Source organism: Drosophila virilis, chromosome 3, assembly GCF_030788295.1.
Source record: "Drosophila virilis strain 15010-1051.87 chromosome 3, Dvir_AGI_RSII-ME, whole genome shotgun sequence".
Taxonomy (NCBI): domain Eukaryota; kingdom Metazoa; phylum Arthropoda; class Insecta; order Diptera; family Drosophilidae; genus Drosophila; species Drosophila virilis.
The window spans coordinates 12,189,386-12,214,136 of NC_091545.1; the positions used below are offsets into that span (position 1 = coordinate 12,189,386).

Below are 24,751 nucleotides of genomic sequence, written 5' to 3' on the forward strand. Positions count from 1 at the left end.
AGTGTGGCGCCATCTTAGGTCAAATTTGTAAAGCCATTGCTTGGTTGTGAAAACAAACAATAGATGGCGCAAACGTAGTAATAAAAATCTTAAAGCAACAATAAATAAGGATGTTTTTATTATAGCCCCAACTAATACTAGCTATATTGATCCAGGCAATAGCCTGTTATCTGATCCGATATGCAGTCGAACACATCAAATGCCAAGTCACAGCTTTCGCCTTTCTGCGGCAGCTGCCGGCGATTTACTTGGTATTTGGTGGTCATGGCCCGCAGACAGAGATTAACCGAACGTAATGTGGCCATAAAGAAGCCGTGCTCGTGAACACCCTCCGAATAAAAGCCGACCAGGCCGTCCAGTGTCGGCCAGCCATTCTTGTCAATGGCGTTGTTCCTCGCATAGACGCAGTGCAGCAGACACTGAAAATGGAAAATGGCCAAAGAAAAACAAAAAACAATCAAAAATGTATTCGTTGGGGGCATTCAATTTGCTGATGCATAAAAAGCAGTTAATGTGTATTAAATGCAAACATAAAATGCACTTTTCAGTCATAAAACTTGGCTTGTTGTGTGTGAAAAAAAAAATTGTACTTGTGACTGCGAATGCAACGGCAACTGCGCTTTTCTTTCAATTGTCTCGCAAAAATCGCAGCCCTGACTTTTGCATTGGGCGAGCGGAGGTGCGGTGCATTTTGTATACTCTGTTCAGAATGAGAAGCAATGAGTATATTGGCTTTCATCTAGTTGAACGTGGAGATTCCCTATTTCCCAGTCACAGTTTTAGAGTCAGTTTTTTCCCAAGGCATTCCCAACCCCACCCGTCTTGACACAAAATTAGATATCCACACAGTTTAAAAGCAACTGAATTCTTCCTACAGTTTTACAGTCACCACGAGCAATTCCAATGTCAAACAGTTTGAATGACATTGCAAAGCAACGTTTACAGTCTTAGAATCACTTGAATATTTGAATCTCCCATTTCCACATATCCTAGTCGCACAGTTTGAAAGCCATTGCTTTGGATTTACAGTCTTAGAGTCACTTTAACATTGAAAACTCTATTTCTAAATATTGCAAAGAGCAAAACTTCATAAGGTCGTACAGTTTGAAAGCCACCGACAGGCTTAGAGTCACCATTGCACTAATCAAGCATCTAGCCAAGAGTTTTAAGCGGTTTTCCGACTCTTAACAGAGCATTGCACAGTCGGTTAAGCCCGACTTCAGCATTCTTACGTGTTTTTTAATTGCACACGCCAAATCAATGGCAGGCGCCGTGGCAACAGCCCAAAGTCGACGCAGCGTTTGTTGCACCTCTCCGGGGCTGGGCTGCCATTGAACTTAATTGCAGACAGATCTTTGGGCGGCGGTACTGGGGAGTCGGGTTGGAGCTACTTACGCCCGCAATGCGCTTGTCTTCCAGCGGCACCAGCGTCGGGTGATAGATGCCCGCACTGGCCACATCCAGACGCTTCAGGCTGCGCACCAGGCGCGCCATGCGACGCCGCGGCTCCGGCTCATCGTAGACAATATACTCGTAGCGGCTGGCATTGGGTGGCGCCTCGTGGCTTGTCTGCTGCAGCACGGGCGGCCACTGAAGCGACTCAATGAACTCCACGCCGTCGTCGGCATTCAGCGTGGGCTGCTCCTGCTGCACCTGCTCCTTGAGTATTTGGTATGCCTCTGCAGTTAGAGGAAATTTCATGTAGAATTGTTGCACTGCGGCAGCTTACAAACCATTTACCATTGACCAGCTTATTCTTGACCTCATCCTGACAGTCGCCGATGACGGACTCGACGCGTCTGGCGGTGCGCGGCGGATTCAAGCAGCGCGCCTTCTTCGTGCCATAGCCCATGGCTTCCATGGATGTGATAACACACAAGAAAATATGCAAAAGTTGTGTAATTCTCATTTTGATTGATGCGCTCGCAACGAACCGCACGGATTGGCCAACGACAATTGAATGGAGTTTGCCAAAGTTTTCAAATGAAAACGAAAGCAATTTCACTTTCCATCAAATGGCAGGATTTTTGCCAATGCTGTTGGCCTTCCTCTCCAGCTCGTCGTTGTGTGGCTGTTGTTGGCAGTGAAAACGCATATGAATTTCCAGTTTTAAGCTCTATGGGTATGTGGTTCAATGGCAACAACAACAACAGCAGCAACAACAACAACAGCGACAGCAACAACTGGTTGCACATTTCCCATGCGTGCAATTGCCTCCAAGTCAGCCAGAAACTTGTCCTTACGTCTAATAATACAATTCAATTGTGCCAGTGGCGTCGCTTGTTTCAATTCCATTGTCACATATCTGCACATATCACATTTCATTTCATTCCATTTCATTTCATTTCATTTGAATGTCTCAGCCCTGCTCCATTTGGCTGCACAATTGGTCTTCCGCATTTTTGTTGTTGCTGCTACTAAATCTAATAAAATTAGCATATTAACTAAAGTAAAGTAAACTTAATCAAGATATGATATTCATATTCATATGCGGCACACACACACACACACATGCACACACACACGGGTCAGATAAATCAAAGGCAGCCAAGCGATGGGCAAGTTTGTGGCTTAAGTCTTTCGTTCTAGCTGCGCCCACAGCTCAATGTTCTAATCAAAATGTTTGACATATTTTCTGCTGCTCATTGTAAGACGAGAACAATGGCCAATAACCTGGTCGGGCCGGGCCTGGTCTGGCTGTATTCTGCACTCGCTAATTGGGCTCATTAAAAAGGTTGGAAATCTTTTGGGCCACATCCTAGGCGGAAATTGTGGCCGCTGAGAGAACAGAGAACAGAGAACGGCAACTCTTCCTCAGCCGCCGCGTAATTGCCTTTAATTGCATAATGCAGCGCGGCCAAGACAAACCAAATTGCAGCTAAGACACTGACCTAGACTCCGGAGCGCGGCAAATTTATAATAGCCAAAGCCGATGCTGATGATGATGCTGATGATGGGGGGCGGTTAACGGTGCCTGCTGCTGTTAGATTTTGAATGGGGGCGTGTCGCATTGGTAATTGCCGCACGAGAGTTCAATGCACAGGAAATTTGCGCGATGTCATAGATCACGCGCTGGAAAATTGTCAACAATGCGGCTGCAACAGGAAGCGAAACACGACGACAGCAGCAACAGCTTCAACTAATTGACAGACAGCTGCTGCTGCTGCTGCTGCCTCTGCTGTTGGCAGCCACGACTTTTTCCACTCCTGTTCTGTTTGCAATTTACTGAACAAGGAGCCCGTCCAGACATTGTTGGCCATGGCGCAACATGCAGCATGCAGCTAGAACAACAAACAGTCACTTGCGTGTCCATCATTAGAACAAATTCTCTCACCTGCCCCACGTGCCCGACCGCCCGATTGCCCTCTCTATAACTCTATCTCTGTCTCTCTCACTCGCTAGCTGAACATCTCTTGTAACGCAATTTGCACACAAATGTTGTTTCATCTTCGTGGCTGCCACTTTGGTGGGTGGTCAGGTGAGACAAGTGGCAGCTGCTTCTGCTGCTGCTGCTGCTGCTGCCGAGCCGAACTGAAAAGCTGGCCACCGTTCGCTGACTCGCCTGAGAATCGTATTTAAATACGAAGGTCTAACGCTTGGGCGCATTCAGTCGCCAGCTCCTCAGTCGCCGCGTTGTTCTTGCCGCCAGCCAAACGCCTCGATTCCGTGATCCGCTTGTGTATTGATACGTGTGTCCACTGTGTACTGCTTGTTGCCTGTAGCTCTGTGTGTTTTAGTGTGTGTGTTAGTGTGTGTGTGTGTGCAGGATGCTCCTCTAATTGGACAGACACAAGTCGTTTAGCACAGGCATTTAAATTGAGAATTTATGGAAATGTTGCGCCTGCTTTGGCTTTTATGCGCTGCATTTGGCCAACTTGGTGCTCCCGTGTTTGCCGAAATCGAATATAATACCATTAATGCGGACGGATCGTTTCAATTTCGGTATAATTATTGAAGCTATAATTGTGAACTGACTTGCTGCAGTTTATCATAAAGATTCAACAAAGGCTTTGCTTGATGAAAAGCAGAGCTAGGAAAAAAGCGCTTAACAAACAATTATATTAAACGTGAAGCTCTTAGGGACACCTACTAGCAAATATGCTAAAGATGACAACTATGCAGTTCTATAATTTAATCAGAACATGACATTAGCTGCTTTCAAATTCAAGCCTAAAAGTCTTTAAATATGAACTCTAAATATAGAGCAAACAATTTTAACAAATATGCCTTTGCTTAAGACCACAGAGCAAATATACATATTTTTATTTTTTAAAGTTTAGAATATATACTAAAATATTGAATATTGTTGCTAGCTGGCAAATATTGCTGCTTAACCAAGAAAAAACCTAGAGCCAAACACTAGGCAGAGATTTGAACCAATGTCCTTCCCTTGCAAATGGTTAAAAAACTTGCTTACTCAGACAAATGGCAAAAGGATTTTATGTAAATTTACTGTAGAGCATTAAAAACCCAATAAAATATGTCGTCATAAAAAAAAGGAGCACAACAAATTTAGATAGTTATTAGAAGAGGAAGCTCGAACGTAGCTAGAATATTATTTTTTATATTTATATAATTTTATTATAGTTTTATTTTGATTTAATTAATAATTATATTTGATTTTTAATTAGATTTTTTTTTATAACTTAATTTCATATTTATTCATTGAAAGAAGATCAAGATAAAAAAAGATCCTTTCGAAGAGGAGACTCGAACACAGCTAGATTTTCTATTATATTAATTAGTCTATTTTTTTTTATTATTTTAATAAAGTTTGTCAAACAAAGGTTAAATCAAGGGGCGAATCTCTGGCCTTCATCCAAGAATCCAGCATTGGCTGGGATGGTTGTGTCTTATGAAGGCTTTGCTTTAGGTTTCCATATATAAAGCTTGATCTGCGTACAGATTGGTTTAATTAACAATTAACACTAAGTAGAATTCGTGAGGCAATCTCAATTAATCAATCAATTAATTATGCTTTAAATTCTAAATTGAACGTTTTACTTATAATTAAAATAAATAATTGAATCAACTGTGTTTTAAACACCTTAACAACAACAACAAGAGTGCGCATCACGCTCTGGCTCCTTTGCCACATTTAACACCTATTTTAATGCCATTTTGCAATGATGACTAACTGTTTCTCTCTCTCTCTCTCTCTCTCCTCTCTGTCTTACCACGCATGGGCAACACGCAATTACTCTTTGGATAGACATGCAAATGATGACATTGGCGGCTACTATCATAGCGCCTCCGGCACTCCAGACAACATCGTGCGAGGTCGTTATGGTTCGCGTAGTCCAGCGAGCGGCCAGATCGAAGAGACCGTCTATACGGCCGGACCACGTGGGTGAGTTAGCCGAACAGAAACAGTTGGCAAGTTAGCCGAAGAGGAAGAGAGTTAACCGCAGGTAGTTGGGTAAAGTGCGGTAGCAAAGTGAGTTATCGGTTCGGTCCGCCTTCCGGCGAGCTCATATATCAGCGCCACTCAAGCGTTACGCGTGTTGAAGGGGGCGTGGGTTGAGGGCGAGGCGGGGCGGGGCGTACTCACAGTCAAAGTTGAAGTCGAAACGGTTCTAACACATGCCAGCTGGAGGCAAGTGGAGGAAGCGGGGGCTGTTTTTGTTGCCTAAACGTTTGTTTTTGCGTCTAGCTTCCATTTCAACTGTTTGTTTTTTTTTTTTTTTTGCAATCTCCGGCAGTTGAGAAAAGAAACAAACAAACAAACAAAAAAAAGCTGTTAACAAATTGTAAGTGAAACATGGCACTCGGAAAATTCATTAAGATGCACAGCATTAGATAAAAGTAGTTTAATTTTTGAATGCAATACGACAGAGCGTGCTGCATCTGTGGCAATAGTAATCAACATTGATGACGTGCGAGATCATCAGATATGGAAGGCAGGCGAGCGATTTTAATAGGCAGCTGGGTAACCCAATCCCGAGAATAAGGTGTTAGCCGTCGATTAGTTCCCAGAGCCGGAGCAATTAGTTGTAATCTTAGCAGCGCAGCTAATTGATCGCCACCTGCTCTCTCATACAGCTTTCGCGTGAATGGGCCGAAAATACATCGCAAAATGGATTTGGCACAGTATCCGGTGCGTCCACGTGGCAGTCCCGATGATCCGCTTGCGGATCCCTACGATGATCCCTCGTACAGCTTCAGCTTCCGCACGCCGGATCAGTCGCGCAGCGAGGAAAACGATGCCACGAACAGAATAAGAGGTGGATAGCCAACAGATTCAACTGGATTCTGCTTATATTTCCTGTTCCTTGTCCCTTTAGGTCTCTACTCCTATCTGGACGATGTGGGCGAGCGGCACAGCGTGCGTTATGCTGCCGGCGCTGGCACCGGCTTTGAGATCTCCAATGCCGTGCCCGACAATCCCGCTAGCGTAGGCTACTCTGGTCCGCTGTACAAGGCACATCCCAAGACGCGTGGCAAGATGTCCGTGCAGCGCGGCCCCGGGGGCACCTACAAGCTGATTGCCGCTGGCCCGGATCATCGACGCGCCGAGAGTCGCGGCTCTGATGGTCTGGTGCGCGGCACTTACTCCTTCCTGGATGACAAGGGCGTGCAGCGCACCGTCGAGTACATAGCTGGTGCGGGCATTGGCTACCGAGTCGTCAACAATCGCGTCGGACCCGGCACTCACATAAATCCCTCCGTGGCGGATTTTCGACTGAGCGATACGGACTTCCGACTGGCCAATGACTTTGGACGGGGCGCGGGCGGCAGCCTGGGTGCAGCCAGCGGCAGAGGCAGCACGGCCAGCCAGGGGGCAGGCTCCGGACCAAGTGGAGGCGGTGCAGGGGGCAGGGGGCGTGCCGGTGATACAGACTACCTAAAGAAAGCAGCTGGGGCCAGGGCTGGGGAGGAAGGCGACAAGGAAACAATAGATGCCAGGAAACAGGGCAATGGTATTGTTGACGATGAAGACGGAGATGACGGTGGATTGATCAGCAGCTCGAGCAGCTCCTCAACGGCTGATCGTGGTAAAGAAGATCGACGAGGCTATGCCGCGGGCAGCTCACAGCGTGGCAGCACCAGATACGACGGGGCAGGTGGCGGGGGAGGAAGAGGCGGAGCAGGAGGAGGAGTTGGCACGAGTCGTCTCAATGCCAGCGGCACACGGAATCGCAACAGGTTTAGTGGCGCAAGCGGTGGAGCCACTTCCGCGGAAGCGGATGGCACAAGCTCGGCCAGCGGTCCGGGCGACAATTACAATCTGAACGACGACGATGTGGGCAGCTCGCTGCCGCCGCTGGTGACCGCCAATCATCGTATATTGGAAATAGATCGGGATCGGGATTGGGTGCAGCGCCATCGCGACTCCACGGTCATCAAGAATGTGGGCAAATGGTATGTGGGCCTGCCGCCCGGCCAGAGTGTGCGCGCCCATGTCCAGAACATTGACATATTGCCGCTGGGCGGTCGTATCACGCTGTCGCCATCGGAGGCGTTGCGCCAGGACGAGATGGCCGAGCTGGCCGCCTCCAGGGAGCACTAGAGAGCGATACCCCGCGCCAGACCTAGCTGTAGTTGTAGTTAAGTAAGCGCTCGCAACTAAGTTAACTGAATCGGTGTCAACTGCGGTCGGGCCGTAACTGTAACCCTATTTATGCTAAATACATGTGTACACCTTCAATACATGCTCCACAAGTGGTTGACATCGATGCCGCACACAGATTGTGGTCGGTTGTTTGCTTATTTAAACAAAGTTTGGGCTGCCTTCAGTTTCAGTCTTTAGGATGATTTGTCGCCGGTTGCACTTGCTCCTCTGTCTAAGCTGCCTTTTGTGTGCGGCGCAAGGCGCACAGGTTTACATGGAGTTCAATGGCCAGAAGTACGCCTACAATACGGATGCAGCTGTCCGAGTGAACGACCTGTCGCCCAACTATGAGCTGCCCGGGCAGCAGTCCAAGCACTGGCCTTACGCTAGAGTTCATCAATTGCCCATCAGCAATCGGCAATGGGATTGGGTGCAACCACAGCATGGACCTCATCAACCTCAGCAGCAGCCCCGCGGCATTGATTTTAGCACGCAGCACATGTCGCATACCCAGCACACGGATGACTCTGGCATTGTGCTGGGTAAGTATTCGTACTATGATGCCGCTGGCTATCACGAGCTCAGCTATAAGGCCGGCGCTGGCATTGGATTCGTGGTCATGGGCGGCAATTTGGCAAAGCCAACGGAACAAACGCATGGACAAACAGTTGCCAGCCTGCATAGTTATTGATCAATTTCTTAGACAATAAAATCTACTGCAGTTAACTGATTTTTTGACATTTCCCTGAACCTGTGCTTGATTTCCAATTCGTCCGTTTCAAGGACTTTCCAACTAACTCGAAACTAGCCCAAAAGCTACGTGCTCTGGCAGCTCAACTAAAGCGGAACATAAATAATACTTGGCTATTCGATTTCTAAAAACATTTTTATGTTTGCCTGAATCAAACTCCGAATTTAATCTAGTTAGCTTTGCAAAGGTTAAAGCAGCATTAAAATTTGCTTATACTGTGTATACACTTGCAGAGGGTATTGTAATTTTGTCATGAAGGACATCTCCGATCCCATAAAGCATATATATTCTATATCAACAGTAATAGCCAAGTTGATATGGCCTTGAGTCTCTGGCCGTCCGTGCTTCTGTCAGTTTCTATGCGAATCAGCCTCTCAGTCTTAAAGCTAACTTCTTTAAACTTTGCATAGGTCCGACTTTCTGTTATAGGCACCGACTGAGTCGGACTACTGTAATATATAGCTGTCATAGGAACGATCGGACGAAGAGTAAGTTTTTGTATGAAAAACTTTTATTGTTTATCAAGATATCTTTTCGATATCGTACAACTGTATTTTATATAGAATATTCGCTTGAGATATGAGTTTTTGTCTGATTCTATTTGCCAAGATATATATTTTCTGTCTTCGAAAATCATTCACGAGCTTCATTTCCCAGTAAAATAATATTAATCCCAAAAAATTTGATAAAAATTGAGAGTTTCAGCGGCAAATCATGCTCAACATGATATTAAATAAACTCTCAAGTTTTTGCTGTGGAATGTAGGAATATAATTTACAACGAGCTATTGCCATATAAAACTAATTTGGTTAAATGAGTAATCGTGGCGCGTGCTGTGTACCCATACCTAAAACGATTTATGCATTTTATAATGCCTAATTGATTTGATGGTTTTTGTGTCTGACAAAACAATTCAACAATTACCGAATTTGTTATGCTGCCGGGCCAGTTGCATCCCAACCTGACCGAACGACTGAAGTTAAACTTTGTCTTGTGGCTGTGGTATTTCTTATATTTCGGGGGAAGGCGCGCGCTTGAAATTTGAAATGTGCGCTGCGTGCCCGAACTTGCTAAATAATTTGAATCGAACGTTGAGCCTTGGCGGCAGCCGCGTGCCCTAAATAAGAAAACAGTGCAAGTTACCAAAAAAAAAAAAAAAAAACTAAATCAACTAAAAAAATAATACTAAAAACAACACAGCGGAGGCTAATAAATAATAAGTTTATGGTATTTTTGTTGTTGTTTTCATTTTGTAGTTTTTAGCAAAATTATTCAAAAGATTTTGTCGCAACCTTTTCATGGCTAGGCAAAGGCAACGTTTCACTCGTTTGACCATAAAATTAGCTTAAGAAGTTTTCATTTGCAGCGCTCGACAACTTTCTATTAGACTGGATTTATTCAAGTACAGCGAATAACATAAAAAAGGTCTGACACGAATCTAACGCATTTTTGAGCCATTTCACAGCGCAAGTTCTCAGCTCAGAGAGCATATATTTTGTCTAGGCCTGGGAACTGGCTGAGGCCAGGCCAGGCCAGCCCAGCTGCATAATTGGGTTGGCATAATTGCATAGGTAATGCCCTCTGCATTAAAGTTCTTCATTATAGTGCAAGCGCACAGAACAATGCCAGCTTCGAAGCGAGAGAGGGAGAGCAAGAGATAGAGAGAGGCAGTGAGAGATCCAGTTATGTGCCTTCATTCTGACGGTTCTGTTCCTGATGCACCCAGTGAAGGTCACACTTAATTGTCCAGGCATAAACATAGCCCAGCTATCAAGTCAACACCAAAGCCAACACCAGGCCCCAGTTCCGTATGCCGTTGTATATTTATATAAATAGGTTTCAAGGTTTCGCATACAGTTGAACTCTTTGGCGCATGCCTGGCCTGCCAGTCCTAGCTGTATTTTTGTTGCTGTTGTTGCTGCATCGATTTGTCGACTTTCGATTAATGTCATTGAAAGTGTGCCTCAGTCCACAGTCTGGGTTTTCTCTGTTCATTTTGTATGCGCCCCTGCATTCGGGCCACCATTAACCCAACTGAAACCATAAATCTTCTGGTGCTCCACTATCCAAAAGCTAAATAATAACAATATGAAAGTTCGCATGCGGCTAGCTAGTTAGGCATTCTAAAAATAGTCCTAAAGACCGCTTAATTAACAGCAATAAAAGCGCAACTGAGCTCGGGTTCGGCAGAGTTATTTAGGTGAGTCTTTGTGGCTGCAAACTAATCTGCTTAAGCTGCACACTTGATGGGCTCTGGAATTATACGCAAATCTGACATTTGTTCACGGAAAATTTAAGAGTTTCGCGTTGTAAATGAATTAAGGGCGCAAGCTGATATATACGCACATAGAATCCCAGCGACTGAGGACACAAAACTTTCTAACATGTTCTACATTGAAAGTGGGCTAAATTTGAATACCATTTCCGCTGACAGCAAGCATTTTGTCAATTAACCGCAGCGTTCATTCATTGAACCATAATCGTGTTCGTGTCTTAAGTCTTTTATATGCATATGTATATATAATTTGGATTATGTTTCAATTTAAGATTCGTTTTCGCAGCGTCAAGCCAATTTGTTCTGCTTAGCCTCCATGTCTTGCCTGCCTGCCCACGCGCGTTCGTGTCTTAAGTCTTTCGTTCTCACTTCACATGTAATTGAGCCTGTTTCAGCAGATAGTGCTCACTCAATCAAAGCTATTGGCTAACGATTAATTAATCAATGTCAGAGCGACTGAACAGTAGCACTTGATGCTATACTGTCAACAATTCCCAGGCTACAAAAAAAAAACACGCAAAACAAAACAATAGAAATCCAAAAACTGTGCAAAAAAACGTGATTTAGTTATGCTCATCTAATGTAGACAAGATTTTAATCAGCCCTGTTAAGCGTGAATGTCAATTTTGGGTGGGTTTGGCCAGGTGCGATATAGGGAAAGAGTACCGCAACTGGGGGGACAAGACAGATGCCCGACAATTGATAAGACACAGCCAAGGCGCATGCGTACGTGCCCCCCACACGCGAGTTTCTCTTAAGCTGTTGCTCTCACTCGCTGGCATACACTGCCTCTCTGTCTCTGTCTCTAGCTGTTGCTCTCTCCCGCTTACAACTGCCCTCGGTCAGGTTGGACATTTCTTTGGGGCCGTCGGCTAATGGAAATGTTATAAAACAGCCGCGCTGGGCACGGGCACGAATCAGTTAATCTTCAGTCGTTGCCTCGTTGGGTTCTAGAGGTGCGTCAAGTGTTTCAGCTTCAGACCGGGAGCTTAGTGCGTGTCTCTGTGTGTGCGTGCTCCTTAAGCCTGTCGTGCTCTGCAGCAAGCAGCAAGCAACAAAAAAACAAATTTCAATAAAAAAAAGCAATTAAACTTTAAAGCACATAAGGATTGGCATTTAACTTGTGTATGTGTGTGTGTGTGTGTTGTGTCCGCTTTCAGCACGAATCTACGCGTGATAACACATCGCCTTTTGTCTCGTTCGCAGTTCAAGGATATATTCCAAGGCTAGACTGCGGCAGCGTTGACAACGAAAAGCATTCTTTAAAATATTAACAGAAAATTACGCGCAAAAATGTGTCTCATTGTTGTAAGTACCAAAAGAAATACCAAAAAGTAAAAATTGAATTTTTTAATTTACAAATCAAAATACAATAAAAAAAAAACTAGTTTAGTTTTTCTTTTTGTGCTGTATGTGACCGCAATTAATCATTTATTAGCGTTGGCTGCCGTTGAAGTCATTAACTGGCGCAAGTTCGTGCCTTAAGTCTTTCGTATATAATTTGCTTTTACGTTCAGACTCAGACTGAAACGCAACTTTCACTGCGCGAATTGGTTGATTCTTTTCGCCAGATTCTTTTGCCGTGAAATTAGCCTGAATTTCATTTGCGGCCCATATGCAAATCTGTCGCACAAAACACGCTCTAAGCTCAAGCCTTATGTGGCTCATCAGAAACCAATTTGTTGGCTGAAGAAAGAGGGAAAAATGGAAGCTTAACTCCATAAATCAGCTATTTAAGAGCATTGTAATCAACGAGTTCTTTTTTTTTTAAATTGAATAAATGCTTTGATATATGTTAATTTACATGGAAAATACGTGTGGGTATTTTGTGTGCTTATAATGAAAAGTGAAAATTAATAAGCAAATCTTCCACTTCTTCTTATTACGCACTGCATTATTCATGTTCTTTTTCAATCAATAAAAAATAACACGCCCTTTTAAAGTACAGGTGCGTCAGCATCCGCTCGCAGGCATGACAAAATTAAGAGTACAACAAAAAGAATATTTAATAAGCGCATGAAAAGCCCAAAAGACATTTTAATTACGAAGCATATTGTAATAGGATAAGAGCATCATTGGTAACCCTAGCCAGGGTATTATAGTGTCACTATCTATGTTAATTATAACAGTACGATAAGTAAATATCGATAAAGAAAAGCGGCTGCAGAGAAGAAGTGGAAGGCAGTCTCTCTACAGTACTAGCAGTAAGAAGACGTGTTGTTAAAAATAAAAAGGCAACCCGAACATAAGTTAAATCAACGAAGAAAATCATACTATTACAATATCAGAAGTGGGATTGACTCAGGAAAAAAAAAAAAAAAAACACAACAAAATGGAAAATATAAATATAAATGACGTGTCAATAGCGACATTGAAAAGTTGGTTGGCATTACTAAATTTGCCAACAGAGGGTACCAAAACTGAGCTGATGGCGAGATTAAATAAGGTACCAGTGGATATCCGAGACGATGCTGCAAAGGAACTTGAAGTTCAACGTAACAAGGAACAGACAATTGAGGCTCAAAATGAGTTGCAAAACATAATGCAACAACAGCGTGACGAAATAGCAAATGGCGCCGAGATGCTGAAATTGATGCGTCTCGAAATTGAAGCGTCTCGAAAATTCCTAGAAGAATTTCAAGTAACGGTGAACCGCAACTCGCACATCGGCGGGAGCGACGGGGGAGAGCAAGAAAGTGAAGTCGGCGATTTATTGCAGCTAGAGGATGGTCACACTGAAGAAAGACCACGGTCGACGGATGGCAACGCTGGTGCAGCTGATTACACTGGAACGGATGGCAACGCTGGTGCAGCTGATCACGCTGGTGCAGCGGGCAACGCTGGGGCAGCTGGAAGGATCGACGAAAGTGGCAACGCTGTCGGAGGCAACTTAAATAATTGCATCCAAACTGGAGCGATGATGTTAGCCAAGGAAATTTTATTAGAATTTACTGGAGAAAGTGAGGTGCGTAAATGGGTAATGCAATTCTTCAATGTGGCCAAGATCTACAGACTAAATGATATGCAACAGCACTTGCTTTGTATAAGCAAATTGAAAGGCGGTGCTTTGAAGTGGTTGCATGCAGACCCTATGCGCATCATTGCTCCGATTGACGAGATGCTAAATCAATTGGTTTTGGCCTTCGGGGGAGGATTTTCGAAGTCGGAACTACGACAGAAGTTCGAGGATCGGGTTTGGAAACCAGATGAGGTGTTCGCCACATATTTTAGCGAAAAAAGCATATTGGCACAGGACATCAACATTGATGTAGAGGAGTTAATGGAGGGTATTATTCGAGGCATACCTTGCGAAAACTTGCGCACTCAAGCTAGTATGCATTGCTTTACCAATCCGGCTCAAATTTTACGTGCGTTTGCAGCTATAAAGTTGCCAATTAAACGGGTACGAAACCATGTAGTGAAACAAACTGCACAGGAAGCACAGGCGGACAAACAACAACGTTGCTACAATTGCAATGTTAAGGGCCATTGGGCCAAAGATTGTTTAAAGCCCAAACGGGAGGCAGGATCTTGCTATGCGTGCGGCTCAAAGGATCATTTAATAGCAGGATGTCCAAATAAAAAGTATGATATGGAAAACAAATATGTAAGATACTTAAGAATTCATTTTAGTAACTCATTTAACAAATCAATAATTGCAGAATGCCTTATAGACTCTGGCAGCCCTATTTCATTTTTAAAGGAAAAGTTTGTGCCATTAAAAGTAAAGCGTATGCCAGATGCAAATTCGTATGTAGGTTTAAATGAAAGTAAATTGAAAAATTTTGGAAAAATTTTATGTTTTATGAAGAAAAAGTTAATAAATGTTTATTTTAATGTTATAATTGTGGCAAATGAGTCTATGAGGTATGACGCTGTGCTTGGTAGAGATTTTATGGATTCTTTTGGTTTAAATATTGATTTAAGAACATTAAAAATTGTGAACGGGCATAAAGTTGATCACCAGAATAATGGTAAAAATGATATCATAGCTACAAGCTACAAAGAAAAACAAAAAAAAGTGGACGATGAAGATATCAAACACGAGCAAAATGAAACTATATTGTTAAATGATAAAATCGTTAATAAGGAAATAGTCAGTAACGAAACTGGTAGTGATGAATTAGTTAGTGAGAAAATTGTTAGTCCGGAAACGCTTGGTGATAAAGTTGGTAGTGATGAGATAGTTAGAAATAAAATAATTAGTGGTGAAATAGTTAGAAATGAAGTGATTGGGATCGAAACTGTTAGTGATGAGATAGTTAGTTATGGAGAGCTTAAGCTCGAACCTGATAGTGAAGAAGTTGTTAGTGATGAAATTATCTATAATCAAACCGGGATTGAAAAAGTGATTATAGAAGATATAGGAAACAGTGCAGTTAAAATTAATAATCATGTTAATGAAGCGCCAGTGAATAGCGAAATCATGGGAGTGTTAGAAGAGAATTTTGAGAAGGATATCTTAACAATAAGTTGGGAAGATTCTAACAAAAGAGAAAATATATATATTTTAAGTGAAGATATTGATTACAGCACAAAGTGTGAATTTGAAAATTTATTTGAAAATACTTATGTAAAAGCGAAAAGGCCAAATCAGCCAAAATTAAGACATGAGTTAAGCATAAGATTAGAAAACGACAAAGTATTTAATTGTACACCTAGGCGGTTATCTTATATGGAAAAAGAAAAGTTGCAAGAATTATTAGACGACTATTTAAAAGATGGAATCATTAGGCCAAGTTGTTCAGAGTATGCATCACCTATAGTACTAGTGAAGAAAAAAACTGGAGACATGAGGTTATGTATTGATTTTAGAAGACTGAACAAAATTATATGTAGAGACAACTACCCGCTACCATTGATCGACGATTTATTAGACAGACTATGCGGAAAAACAGTATTTTCAAAGTTGGATCTAAAAAACGGGTATTTTCATGTTTTTGTTAATGAGCAATCTATTAAATACACTTCATTTGTTACCCCTTTAGGACAATATGAATTTCTTAGGATGCCCATGGGTTTAAAAACTGCGCCACATGTATTTCAAAGATTTGTTAATAACATATTTTGTGATATGATAAAAGATAATAAGGTAATTGTTTACATGGATGATATTATGATAGCAAGTACAAACATAAAGGAACACATGGAGACCTTAAAGGAAGTGTTTATAAGACTGGTGCAAAACAAATTAGAGTTGAAATTAGATAAGTGTGAATTTTTTAAAAGCAGCGTTAAATATTTAGGATTTGTGGTGGATAGTAAAGGCGTTAGGGCTGATGAAAAAGGGTTAGAAGCGGTTAAATCCTTTCCAATACCAAACAAAATTCAGGGAGTACAAAGTTTCCTAGGGTTATGCTCCTACTTCAGGAGGTTCATTTTAAACTTTTCTATATTAGCTAAACCCTTATATGATTTATTGAAAAAAGATAAGAAATTCAAGTTTGGAGAAGAGGAGTTTAAGTGTTTTAATATGTTAAAAGATAAATTGTTAGAGGCGCCAGTACTATCAATATATAATTACAAAGAAGAAATAGAACTACATTGTGATGCCAGCGCAGTGGGATTTGGGGCTGTTTTATTTCAAAAAAAAGAAGATAGGAAATTACACCCGATTTTTTATTTTTCTAAAAGAACAACCGAAGTAGAGTCTAAATATCATAGTTTTGAGTTAGAAACGCTAGCCATCATTTACGCATTACGCAGATTTCGTATATATCTGCAGGGAAAACGATTTAAAATAATGACAGATTGCAACTCTTTAACTTTAACGCTTAACAAAATAGATTTAAATCCGAGAATTGCTAGATGGGCGTTAGAACTACAAAATTACGATTTTGAGTTAGTGCATAGATCGGGCAAGCAAATGCAACATGTGGATGCGTTAAGCAGATGTTATGAGGACATTTTAGTTATTGAATCCAATAGTTTTGAGGACAATTTAGTTATTTGCCAAAGCAAAGATGACAAACTGGTAGATATTAGAAAGATGTTAGAAAAAGAAGAGCACAAGCTATTCGAAATGAGAAATGGGGTCATTTACAGAAAAACAAATGATGGCAGATTAGTTTTTTATGTACCAAAGGATATGGAAGAACATGTACTTTACAAATATCATGATGAGTTGGGACATGCTGGGAGAGATAAGATGATCGATGCCATTGGAAAGAGTTACTGGTTCCCATATATTAAGGAAAAAGCAATAAAGCATATAGGGAATTGTTTAAAATGCATTGCCTTCGCCCCCAAGACGGGTAAGAGTGAAGGACTATTACATAGCATACCGAAAGGAAACAAACCGTGGGAGATGATCCATATAGACCATTATGGACCAATTAATGCAGGAAGGGCTAATAAATATATATTGGCGGTGGTTGACGGATTTTCAAAATTTGTTAGACTATATACAGCAAAGACAACAAGTACGAAAGAAGCGATTAAGGCATTAAAAGATTATTTCAGAGCGTATAGTAGACCTAAGTTCATTGTATCGGACAGAGGGAGTTGTTTTACTGCAAAAGAGTTTGATGAATTTTTAAAAAATGAGGGAGTAACGCATATTAAAATAGCAACGGGTTGTCCGCAAGCAAATGGTCAGGTGGAAAGGTTGAATAGAGACTTGGGTCCGATGATGGCAAAAATGGCGGAGCCAGAAAATGGTTTACATTGGGATGTTATTATAGAAAATGTTGAATATGCAATAAACAACACACAACACAAAAGCATAAAGAAATTTCCAAGCGAAATGTTATTCGGATTACAACAGAAAGGAAAAGTTGTTGATGAATTAAAAGAAAAATTAGAAGAGTTTACACAGGTGAACACGTGTGATAAAAGAAATTTAGAAAATATAAGAAAGAGTGGAGAAATATATCAAAAAGAAGCTCAAATCAGAAATGAAGAGCGGATTAATAAAAAGAAGAAAGTATCAGTAGAATATAAAATAGGTGACTATGTCATGGTAAAAAATTTTGATAGCACACCAGGAGTTTCAAAAAAGTTAATACCAAGATATAAAGGGCCTTATAGTATAGAAAAGATTTTAAAAAATGATAGATACTTGTTAAAGGATGTAGAAGGCTTTCAATTATCTCGCAACCCGTACGTTGGTATCTGGAATAGCCAAAACTTTAAGCATTGGATGCGAAAATAGGCAATAAGCATTAGTTATAAAGATAGATACACATATAAAAGACAGAGATCGGGAGCTCTCTTTGTCAGGATGGCCGAGTTGTAATAGGATAAGAGCATCATTGGTAACCCTAGCCAGGGTATTATAGTGTCACTATCTATGTTAATTATAACAGTACGATAAGTAAATATCGATAAAGAAAAGCGGCTGCAGAGAAGAAGTGGAAGGCAGTCTCTCTACAGTACTAGCAGTAAGAAGACGTGTTGTTAAAAATAAAAAGGCAACCCGAACATAAGTTAAATCAACGAAGAAAATCATACTATTACAATATATAAAATCAATATGCTCCAAGCGTAGGCTAGGCTCTTCCATACGAGCTGATGATAAATGACAGTGAAACATAGTTCTTCGAAATTAATTGAGCGCTAGACACCAGAAACTATTGAAGCTGCCTAACAAGGGAATACTTTGTTAGACCTGACAAAAATACAGCTCTCTATTATGGCCCCATAAAACTAAACATGCAACAGGGTAATCAAAATTCTTGGCTTTCGATTGGACAACATAAATCAAGAGACTTTTAGATGTGGGCCCCGCCTTTTCCTAATATCATCGATCAGCGTTTCAGCTGCAGCTAAACTTAAGACTTCTATTTAAATCATTTGCATTTTGATTTTTTTTGCCCACTCACTCTCTTTCTCCTCTCTCGCTCTGCATGTGGGCCATTAACCCAGTTTGCATGTGGTTGAAACACGCCCAGAACAAACCAAATAATATGTATAATAAATAAACCAGAGCCAAAAGAAAGCAAAGACAAATACAACATGGTCAACAGGGCCGGCTAGATGCAAGCCAAACTTGCAAATACAAAAATTCTTACCAGCTGGTCCAGAGCTCATTTTTGGTAAAAGACAAAAAAAAAAAAAAAGAAAAAAGTTCGCTTAGGCGGAATACCATATATGAGAAATGTTTGTCGCTGGGTCAATGACACGCGACTCCGGCTCAGTGACATTGCGGCTTTTGACAAATGGACGAGCCGTGACTCTGGCTGTGACTGCGGCTGTTTAGCGGGTGACAAGCTAACGGTCCAGCGGGCAGACGGGCAGTCGAGCAGCTCCGGCAGAGATATTGTTGCGTCAATATTGATTTGCAAAAGAGGCGAGCAAATATTTGCCTAAGCACGAGCTGTGTTCGGTTCAGGTTCTCTGGTTCAGGTTCTGGTTCTGTTTCGGGCTCTTGAGATAATTATGCTGAAGTGAAAAGCTGAAAATAGTATGCTTAAATGGGCTTGGCTCTCACTTTTCAGCTGAAGCCTAGCCAAGTTGCTCAGAAATTAGATGCTTGACCGCATTCTTAGACCTTGACATATGCAGCTAGCATGTAGGCACTTGATCTATGTCGCCTGATTAAATAAAACGCATTTTTCTTGCAGCTGACAACGCTTCTACTGGCCGCTTTGGTCGCTGGCCAAGCATCGGATGGCGTCGAGTAAGTAGCTCAACTCTATATAGAAATTTCTATTAACCAACTGCCTTGCCCCGCCTTGCCTTGCCTTGCCTTGCCACAACTAAGTAGAAGTTGCAGCACGCGGCTTTGTATTGTGACTAAAAATATTAAAATTTAAAATAATAAACTGTGACTAAGCCTCTCATTATCAGTACATTGCAAATTCCTAATCCCAACAGCATTAGTTTACTAATAATACCAATACGAAGAGACCAAAAACAAACCTAACTTTCGTTTGCAGAATACAAAAGCAAAGGCTGGTCAAATTTCCCGAGGAGTTTGATCCGAATGTGGCGCCGCCAACGTCCGACAAGGCGGACGAGGCCAAGCGCATACTCGACCAGATTGCCAAGGTGAACGAGGCCTTTGGCTACGTGAAGAAGAGGCCAGAGCCAAAGCTGCCGCCCATACTCGACTCCAGTCAGTATCTGTTTCCCAAGCCCGCCCAGCAGCCTTTCCACGCCCAGCAGCATCATTTCGCGGGCAGCAATGGGCAGACCCTGCTGGAGCCCTCCATACGCGCTGTCAAGCTGACAAGACATGTCTCGGATTCATATAATGTGCCGCCCAAGCTGCGCACAAGCTTAAGTAGCGCCTCCAGCGAGGAACAGCAGCAGAAGCAGCAGCAGCGGCAGCAGCTATATTTCCGGCCCAATCAGGTGCAGCTGCCACAGCCCAGCTCGGAACAGGAGGCAGAGCAGCTGCCCGCCCACTTTGTCATACCCGTGCATCTGTACAAGCTGAACAAGGAGCAGTATTTGAGGGAACATGCACCGCAAGAGTATCGTGTCAAGGGCTACAAGATCATTGGCGATGTGGACAGCTTCTATGGCAAGGCCAAGGCTATGCTGCACGATAAATCCAAGAAGCAGGGCCAGACAACGCCCAAATACCATTTGTTCTTTCTGCCCAGGGAGCTGGCCTTGAACGAGGATGGCACGCCCAAGCGCGGCAAACCGACATCGACAAGCACAACCACGACGAGTGGCACGACCAAGATGCCCACATCGAGCAAGGAATCTCGTTTGGATTCGCGTGAGAAGCAAACGAATAGGCCACAGTCACAGCCTTCACGTATGCCCGCCGTCGTCGCCCCAGATGTCAATGGCAATCGCAAACGGATAAGTGTTGGCAGCACCTCCAAGCCGCTGCGTGGCAGCGGCAAGGATGCGGAACAAGCACTGCCCATTGGCGGCCTGCACGCCAGTTCAGGCAGCATCAAGGTGACCTCTGCACCAAGCCACATTAGCTCGGCAGATCAGTTATCCACATTGCCACCGGCTGGCGGACTGCTGCCCAATCGCAATAGACTGAGTGTCTTCCGCGTGCCCAACGTAAATCTGGCCGAGATGCAAAATCAGACCTCGACAGCTATCAAGAACGCCTTTCAGAATATATTCAAAATGCCCTTCCGCACGCCCGTTGCCACGCCGGGGGCAGCGGCCGCCCAACCAGTTATGCTGCAGAGCGGACCACAACAGACAACTCACCTTCAAAGTAGCGACTCGCTGCAGGATAGCCAGGATGATTACAAGTGGGATGATGAGCGGGAAGGTGCTGGCGACGGCGACAACGATACCGTCGAGCAATTGGAGAACACCGCCGCCGAGCAACAGGATGGCAATGCCGCTGCGGAGAAGCATCTGTTTGCGCACAAAGTCCAGCCACTGATGAACACCATCGGCACAGTGGCCACTGCCCATCAGGACACGCAAAAGCAGGCGTTGCGTGAGGGCGGCATCATTATTCAGCGCCTGAAGGTGCGCAAGGGCGGCATTGCGATCGCGGGGCCCGGAGGCGTGGCTACGGCGGGCAGCGGCGGTACAGCGATTGTGGGCCCCGGCGGCTATGCCCTGACACACCCGCGCAGCCTGACGATTGCAGGGCCCGGCGCCAAAGTCATTTCCATACCTGCCGATGTTGATTTAAAGGATGCACTGCAACGCACAGACGTAGAGGCGAAGAGTTTTCCACGCGAGGGCAAAGTGGTGGCCACTGGACCCACCGTTTACTATGCACCGCCAACAGGCACTTTTACCGCGGACAACGAGGAGGAGCAGGAGTTTGACGCTTAAGTTGCAGTTGCTTTGGCCGGGCTTAACTGTAAACTCAATTAGGAAATTTTAGCAACCCTGTGCCTCGACACCGTTCGATAACTTTCGATAATCGATCTGCAGGGCTGCCAGACAGTTAAGATATGCGGCTGCCGTTAGCTATGTTCGATTTTAAACCTAATGACTGTTAGTATTTTTGTATAGCGCCTAAGTATTGGTAATAAATGTTTGTATTTGTAATTTGAGCATTGCTTTCATATCTGTATGCATATGTATATATTTGAATTTAATTGTTGCCCTGCCACGCCCACTAACATCACAAACAAACGCTTTGCATGCACTGAATGGTTTCATGAGCTTTAAGACTAATCCCAATTTGAGCTGTATATATATTACGACACTAACTGCTATCCTCAACTCTCTTACATTTCCTATGACAACTCCTTTTCCTCAACTATTCTAATCGCAATCTAATCAAGTGCGAGCACGTACTGGCAAACCACAAGCATTGAGACGTGGCCACTGCGCAGTCGACTGCAGCCTTTTTTGAACTATGTGGCGCCAGCTGCGTCACAGAAGTTAACTGCTGCAACAGCTATGGATAATGTTCTGACACCCTATGGAGCCTACCAAGCTACACAGTCGCAGCCAGAGAAGTTTACAGCAGCGAAAGAAACTGAAACTACAAAACAAGCCCAATTTGAAACTCTAACGCCCTATGGCGCCTTGCAAGCCACCACACATGGCAACCTTTTGCTGATAAGCTCACCATACTACGCTGCCTACAGTCTGCCACTTGCTTATGTGGCGCCATCTGTGGACGCATCCGCTGCAACGCCCAGTACAACAACCACCAGCACAGCGAAGCCCGCAACCGCAGATGATATTGAAGTTGCCAAAGAACCAGAAGAAGAAGACACAATTGAAACATTGCAAAAACTGAGATCGAATACACAAACCGACGACGATCTAAAAAGCGATGCCCGCCTACGCGCAGCCGTTAGCCGAATCAATACGGACTATGTGATAGAAGAGATTGTGGCCGTGCCGGGCAAGCATGTGCTGTCGTCCAGCAGCCAGGTCACAGCTGGCGCTCGCTCTGCCAAGCAGCAGTTGAAGAAGGCAACAGCCGCCAAACTGGGCAAGGGCAGCGGCAAACTGCGTTCGCCGCCAGTCAACGTGGAAGCCACGGGACGCACCAGCAGCAGCAGCTCAAGCAATTTTCCACAAATACCCTTCGGCAGCTATTTTCTGCCCTACAGTCCCATACGGGCGCAGGCCATACAGGGACGCAAGCAGGCGGCGCTTATACTTGAGCCGCACTCCAAGGCAGTGGTTGGCAATGGCGGCACAGCCATATCCACGCCCATCTCCAAGGCGCTGCTCAAGAAGGGTGTGCCCACGAACGTGTACTTCAATCCGGAATCGGTGGCCATTGCGGGCGTGGGCGGCAAAGCGCATGCAGCGGCCGACCTGGAACTCGACTTGTTCAACTGAAGTGGCGACTGCCCACTGGAGGCATTTCTCCTCCAGCTAAGTAGTTTAGTGTGTTCCTATGTTAAGAGCAGTTGGGCCTGTCTGTCTATCCCAGCTCTAGGTGTAAATAAAGTTGTAGTAAACTATCTGCCTTTCTTCACTTCGTCTAGTCGCTTTCTAATCCCCCGTAGAAATTGTTGCCCTACTGCTATCCCACGCTTTGTCCATACCGCGCACCACGCACAGTCCCCCACCCTCTCAGGCAAATGCCGCTCTCCATTTCATCATAGCACTATAACCAACTCTATAAACCCTAGACACAGATCGGCTGCGAGAGCAGGCCCGCTGATCTTCGAGGACCAACTGCCCTACTATGGCGGCCTGAGTGGCCAGCTGCTGCTGCTGCAACCGCAGCAGGACGGCAGCATTCGCAGCAGCGTCTTGCAGCGCCAGCAGCAGCCGCAGCTGCGCGGCATTCCACGGGATGCGGACGACACCATTTCCATATCGGCCGCCAGTTTGTCAGCTGTGGCCAACGACATCCCGATCTCGACCAGCGGCAGCAATTTCAATCGCATTCAAGAGGCGGCCGCTCGTCTGGTTGCCATACAGGAGCTGGCCAAGCGGAAGGGCGCCTTCAGCGAGGAGGACAACAAGGTCTATGCCAACAGTCTGCTGGAGCTGGGCCAGGCGGCCACAGCCTTGGCGCTGCTGCAGCAGAATGGGCAGATCAAGGACTTCAGCGTGCTGCTGCAGCCGGAGCTGTTTGGTGCACCACAAAAACAGCCCTCCAATCTGGGCCTGGAGGCCAACAATCCGGCGGAGCAGAAGATCGATGACCACAAGCACGAAGAGGTGACCGAGCAGCAGCTGTCACCCGAAGACATACTGCCACCCAACGATGATCACTTCGAGGATGTCAACGACAGCGTGGCCGTATTGACGCCCAAAAAGGATGCAGCCGTGGCCGAAGCCAAGCCCGTGGGTAAGTGTGTCCAGCCAGTGGTGAGCTTGGACGCATGGATAATCTCTATATACCATTTGCTGCCTTAGGTCTCTCCATAGCCGGCGAGGGCGGCGTCGCCTCCTCCAAGCCCAATGCGGTCGCACTCTCTGGACGCAACGGCCTGGCGGTGGCCTCACCCAAGGCAACAGCCATTGCCGGCGTAACGCCCGAGGAAGCAGCGGCATTTAGCATAACGCTGCCATCACGCAACCAGCTCGTCATCAAGACGCCCAATTCCGCTGGCGACGACTACGACTACGGCGACGTGCCGCTGGCTGTGTCCAGTTTTCCGCGCGTACGCGAGACGCCGCAACGTGCCGACGCTCTGGTGGACAAATGGCGTGTAGCCATTGCCGAGGAGTATGCCGCCAGATCCAGGCAGACGCAGACGCAGCCAAAGCTGGTCATACGAGCTGCGCCCAAGCGGCGTCTGCACCATGAATAGAGAGTGGAGTGGAGAGCGCTGCATCCGCTGCAGCCAAGAACATGATATTTTCTGTGTACATCAAATTGGCAATAAAAAAAATTTGCGTATCAAATTGAATTCGCGGCCATTGAACCGTTTGGATTCAGATTTTCCGTAGCCTGCCAGCAGGCGCAGCAGCAAGGAGGGCGGGAAGCTGGGGGCCAGTTGAGATGCATATCTAATGGGCTGCAGGCTGTGATTACATTTTAGAACGAAATAAATTTTTAGAAAAATAAAAATAAATAAGGGAGTAAAGACAGAGAGCGGAGCCGAGCAACAAGATATAAGATATAAGTACGCAGGCAAGCGCATATCTTGATTAATCTTTTCCGCCAGCAGGCGGTGCAGGCAGGCAGGCAGGCAGGCAGGCTGGCAGCATAAAAATAAATCTAGCCAATGGGCCAGGCGCTGGCCAGCTGGCGGGGGGACCGAGCTAGGCGCAGTTAAATGCAATGCACAATGTATTCAATTTGCACCTGAACCAGTTTCCCAGTTTCTAGCCATGGCCAAAGACGAAGACGAAGACGTAGACG

At 44.6% G+C, this 24,751-nt stretch overlaps 5 protein-coding genes across 10 annotated transcripts in view; 4 read left to right on the forward strand and 1 right to left on the reverse strand.

The window, feature by feature from the left end:
- Positions 1 to 96: 96 nt before the first annotated feature.
- Obp73a (Odorant-binding protein 73a) overlaps positions 97 to 24,751 on the reverse strand; it is a 33,586-nt gene continuing 8,931 nt past the window's right edge. The window contains exons 1-4 of one of the 2 annotated variants that reach the window (XM_002047215.4): positions 20,707 to 20,793; positions 1,741 to 2,423; positions 1,396 to 1,679; positions 97 to 419 (exon numbers count right to left, since the gene is read on the reverse strand). In XM_002047215.4, the coding sequence (XP_002047251.2) occupies positions 138 to 419; positions 1,396 to 1,679; positions 1,741 to 1,909 (735 nt within the window). In that variant the 5' untranslated portion in view covers positions 1,910 to 2,423; positions 20,707 to 20,793 and the 3' untranslated portion in view covers positions 97 to 137. Of the gene's footprint in view, positions 420 to 1,395; positions 1,680 to 1,740; positions 2,424 to 20,706; positions 20,794 to 24,751 lie in introns of those variants that run through there. The other variant, XM_070207988.1, reaches the window with a different exon arrangement.
- Positions 3,596 to 7,648, forward strand: Cpr73D (Cuticular protein 73D). The gene is made up of 4 exons (XM_002047216.4): positions 3,596 to 3,942; positions 5,213 to 5,350; positions 6,043 to 6,224; positions 6,285 to 7,648. Exons 1-4 carry the CDS (start codon positions 3,827 to 3,829, stop codon positions 7,508 to 7,510), a joined length of 1,662 nt encoding a protein of 553 aa, XP_002047252.2. The 5' UTR covers positions 3,596 to 3,826; the 3' UTR covers positions 7,511 to 7,648.
- LOC6623272 (uncharacterized) lies at positions 7,732 to 8,278 on the forward strand. The gene has a single exon (XM_002047217.3). It carries the CDS (start codon positions 7,752 to 7,754, stop codon positions 8,241 to 8,243), a length of 492 nt encoding a protein of 163 aa, XP_002047253.1. The 5' UTR covers positions 7,732 to 7,751; the 3' UTR covers positions 8,244 to 8,278.
- Positions 11,435 to 24,311, forward strand: LOC6623314 (uncharacterized). Of its 3 annotated transcripts, none has more exons than XM_032434580.2 (4): positions 11,435 to 11,534; positions 11,785 to 11,886; positions 19,143 to 19,198; positions 19,458 to 21,510. In XM_032434580.2, the coding sequence occupies exons 2-4, from the start codon at positions 11,872 to 11,874 to the stop codon at positions 21,289 to 21,291; spliced, it is 1,905 nt and encodes a 634-aa protein (XP_032290471.2). In that variant the 5' UTR covers positions 11,435 to 11,534; positions 11,785 to 11,871; the 3' UTR covers positions 21,292 to 21,510. The 3 variants fall into 3 exon arrangements, with proteins under 3 accessions (XP_032290471.2, XP_070064086.1, XP_070064085.1); XM_070207984.1 differs by lacking the exon at positions 19,458 to 21,510 and adding exons at positions 23,064 to 23,731; positions 23,800 to 24,311 and having other exon boundaries at positions 11,520 to 11,886; XM_070207985.1 differs by lacking the exon at positions 19,458 to 21,510 and adding an exon at positions 21,750 to 22,890 and having other exon boundaries at positions 11,489 to 11,886.
- LOC138911051 (uncharacterized) lies at positions 12,621 to 14,844 on the forward strand. Of its 3 annotated transcripts, XR_011416349.1 has the most exons (3): positions 12,623 to 13,543; positions 13,610 to 14,185; positions 14,241 to 14,844. XR_011416349.1 is itself a non-coding variant. In XM_070207986.1 (2 exons), the coding sequence occupies exons 1-2, from the start codon at positions 12,911 to 12,913 to the stop codon at positions 14,344 to 14,346; spliced, it is 1,359 nt and encodes a 452-aa protein (XP_070064087.1). In that variant the 5' UTR covers positions 12,621 to 12,910; the 3' UTR covers positions 14,347 to 14,844. The 3 variants fall into 3 exon arrangements, 2 of the variants coding, with proteins under 2 accessions (XP_070064087.1, XP_070064088.1); XM_070207986.1 differs by having other exon boundaries at positions 12,621 to 14,163; XM_070207987.1 differs by having other exon boundaries at positions 12,622 to 14,185.